The sequence below is a fragment of the Pelodiscus sinensis genome, chromosome 30 (assembly GCF_049634645.1).
Source record: "Pelodiscus sinensis isolate JC-2024 chromosome 30, ASM4963464v1, whole genome shotgun sequence".
NCBI lineage: Eukaryota > Metazoa > Chordata > Testudines > Trionychidae > Pelodiscus > Pelodiscus sinensis.
This window is the reverse complement of record NC_134740.1, coordinates 11862314-11864118: the sequence shown is the minus strand read 5'-3', so window position 1 is coordinate 11864118 and position 1805 is coordinate 11862314. Positions and strand designations below refer to the sequence as shown.

At 46.8% G+C, this 1805-nt stretch overlaps 1 protein-coding gene across 1 annotated transcript; it reads left to right on the top strand.

Moving 5' to 3' along the window:
* Positions 1–488: 488 nt before the first annotated feature.
* Positions 489–1439, top strand: LOC102458216 (olfactory receptor 14A16-like). The gene has a single exon (XM_006128638.3). It carries the CDS (start codon positions 498–500, stop codon positions 1437–1439), a length of 942 nt encoding a protein of 313 aa, XP_006128700.3. The 5' UTR covers positions 489–497.
* The last annotated feature ends 366 nt before the right edge of the window (positions 1440–1805 follow it).

Genomic DNA, 1805 nt, shown 5'->3' with positions numbered 1-1805 from the left:
AGACTGGTAACTCACCACTTCTAGGGTACGGCTACACTGGGTCGGTTTTTCTTTTCAGACGAGGTATGCAAATAGCGCTCACATTTGCATACCGTCTTCTGTGGTTGGTTTTTTCTGGAAAAGGCTTTCCCACCGTCAACACAGGGCCAACTGTCGGAAACCCCCCTCTTTTGAAAGTCTCTCGTTCCTTGGAGTTTACAGGGGCTTTTGAAAGAGGGTTTTTTTCCCAACATTCAGCCCCATATAGATGGGGCTAAATGGCGGAAAAGCCTCTTCCGGGGAAAAAAACGGAAGAAGGTATGCAAATGTGAGTGCTATTTGCATACCTCTTCCGAAAAGAAAAACGGTGTAGCCGTACTCTAAGTGAATAGCTGGGCATGGTGGACACCCAAAGCATGAAAGATTTCTGAGGGGAATCAGGGCCGTTCCATGTATCACTCTGATCCCCACCCCTATCTCTGTCCTTCCCTTCACAGCCAAAACACTCTGAACTTAGAATGAAAATGTCCAACCAAACCACCGTGGCCGAGTTCCTGCTCCGGGGATTCTCTGATGTTCGGGAGCTGCAGATTTTGCACTTTCTGCTGTTCCTGGGTCTTTACCTGGCAGCCCTGATGGGGAATCTTCTCATCATCTCAGCCATCGTCCTCGACCATCATCTTCACACCCCTATGTACTTCTTCCTGGTCAATCTGTCCACCCTAGATCTCGGTTCCATCTCTGTCACCGTCCCCAAATCCATGGTCAACTCCCTCCTGGACACCAGGGTGATTTCCTACCCTGCCTGTGTCGCCCAAGTCTTTCTCTTTGTTGTCTTCACTTCAACTAATTTTGCCCTTCTCACCATTATGGCCTATGATCGATACATCGCCATATGCGACCCTCTGTACTATGAGCGAGTGATGAACAGGAGAGCTTGTGTCCACATGGCCACCAGTGCTTGGCTTGCTGGTCTTGTCTTCTCTGCCCTGCACACCGGGAACACCTTCCGGTTACCCTTCTGCCAGTCCAACGTCATCGACCAGTTCTTCTGTGAAATCCCCCAGCTCCTCAAATTGGCCTGTTCCAACTCCAACCTCAGTGAAATTGGGCTTCTTGCCTGTGGTGTGTTTTTGGCTTTGAATTGCTTTGTTTTTATAACTGTGTCTTATGTTCAGATCTTCAAAGCGGTGCTGAAAATCCCCTCTCAGCAGGGCCGGCACAAAGCCTTCTCCACCTGCCTCCCCCACCTCACTGTGGTCTCTCTGTTAGTTTGCACTGGTTTCTTTGAGTACCTGAAACCCACCTCCAGCTCAGCATTAGTTCTGGATCTTTTGGTGGGTGTTCTCTACGCTGTGGTGCCTCCCATGATGAATCCGGTCATCTACAGCCTGAGGAACAAGGAGATCAAAGCTGCATTGAAGAAACTGATTCTGTGGAGGTTATTCACCAAAAATTAAAATGCCCTTCACTGGTCCTTGATTGTGATTTCACTCTGCATTTCTTTATAAATTTAATCAAATGATGACAAAATTATTTTCATAAGAACACGGGCTGCAAATTTTTTATGAAGTAATGAAATCAAGACTAACTTCACTGACATGTAATGTGTTAATTTAGAATCACACCCATGTAGATAAAATCAGAATCTACATAGCTACCCTTTAAATCTACCTACACATCTATGTATCTGTCTTAGGGATTTGTACTGGGAACCTCACCATGCTCTCTGAGCTTGTTGCACAGAATATCAACAACCACAGCCAAGTCACCAGTGCACTTAATGGAGTCCCTGCCTCTTCTCTTTTTTGGGGGTGGGGGTTACA

Bases quoted from the DNA above. Each gene is read 5' to 3' on its own strand.
- LOC102458216 (XM_006128638.3), top strand. From the start codon at position 498: ATGAAAATGTCCAACCAAACCACCGTGGCCGAGTTCCTGCTCCGGGGA.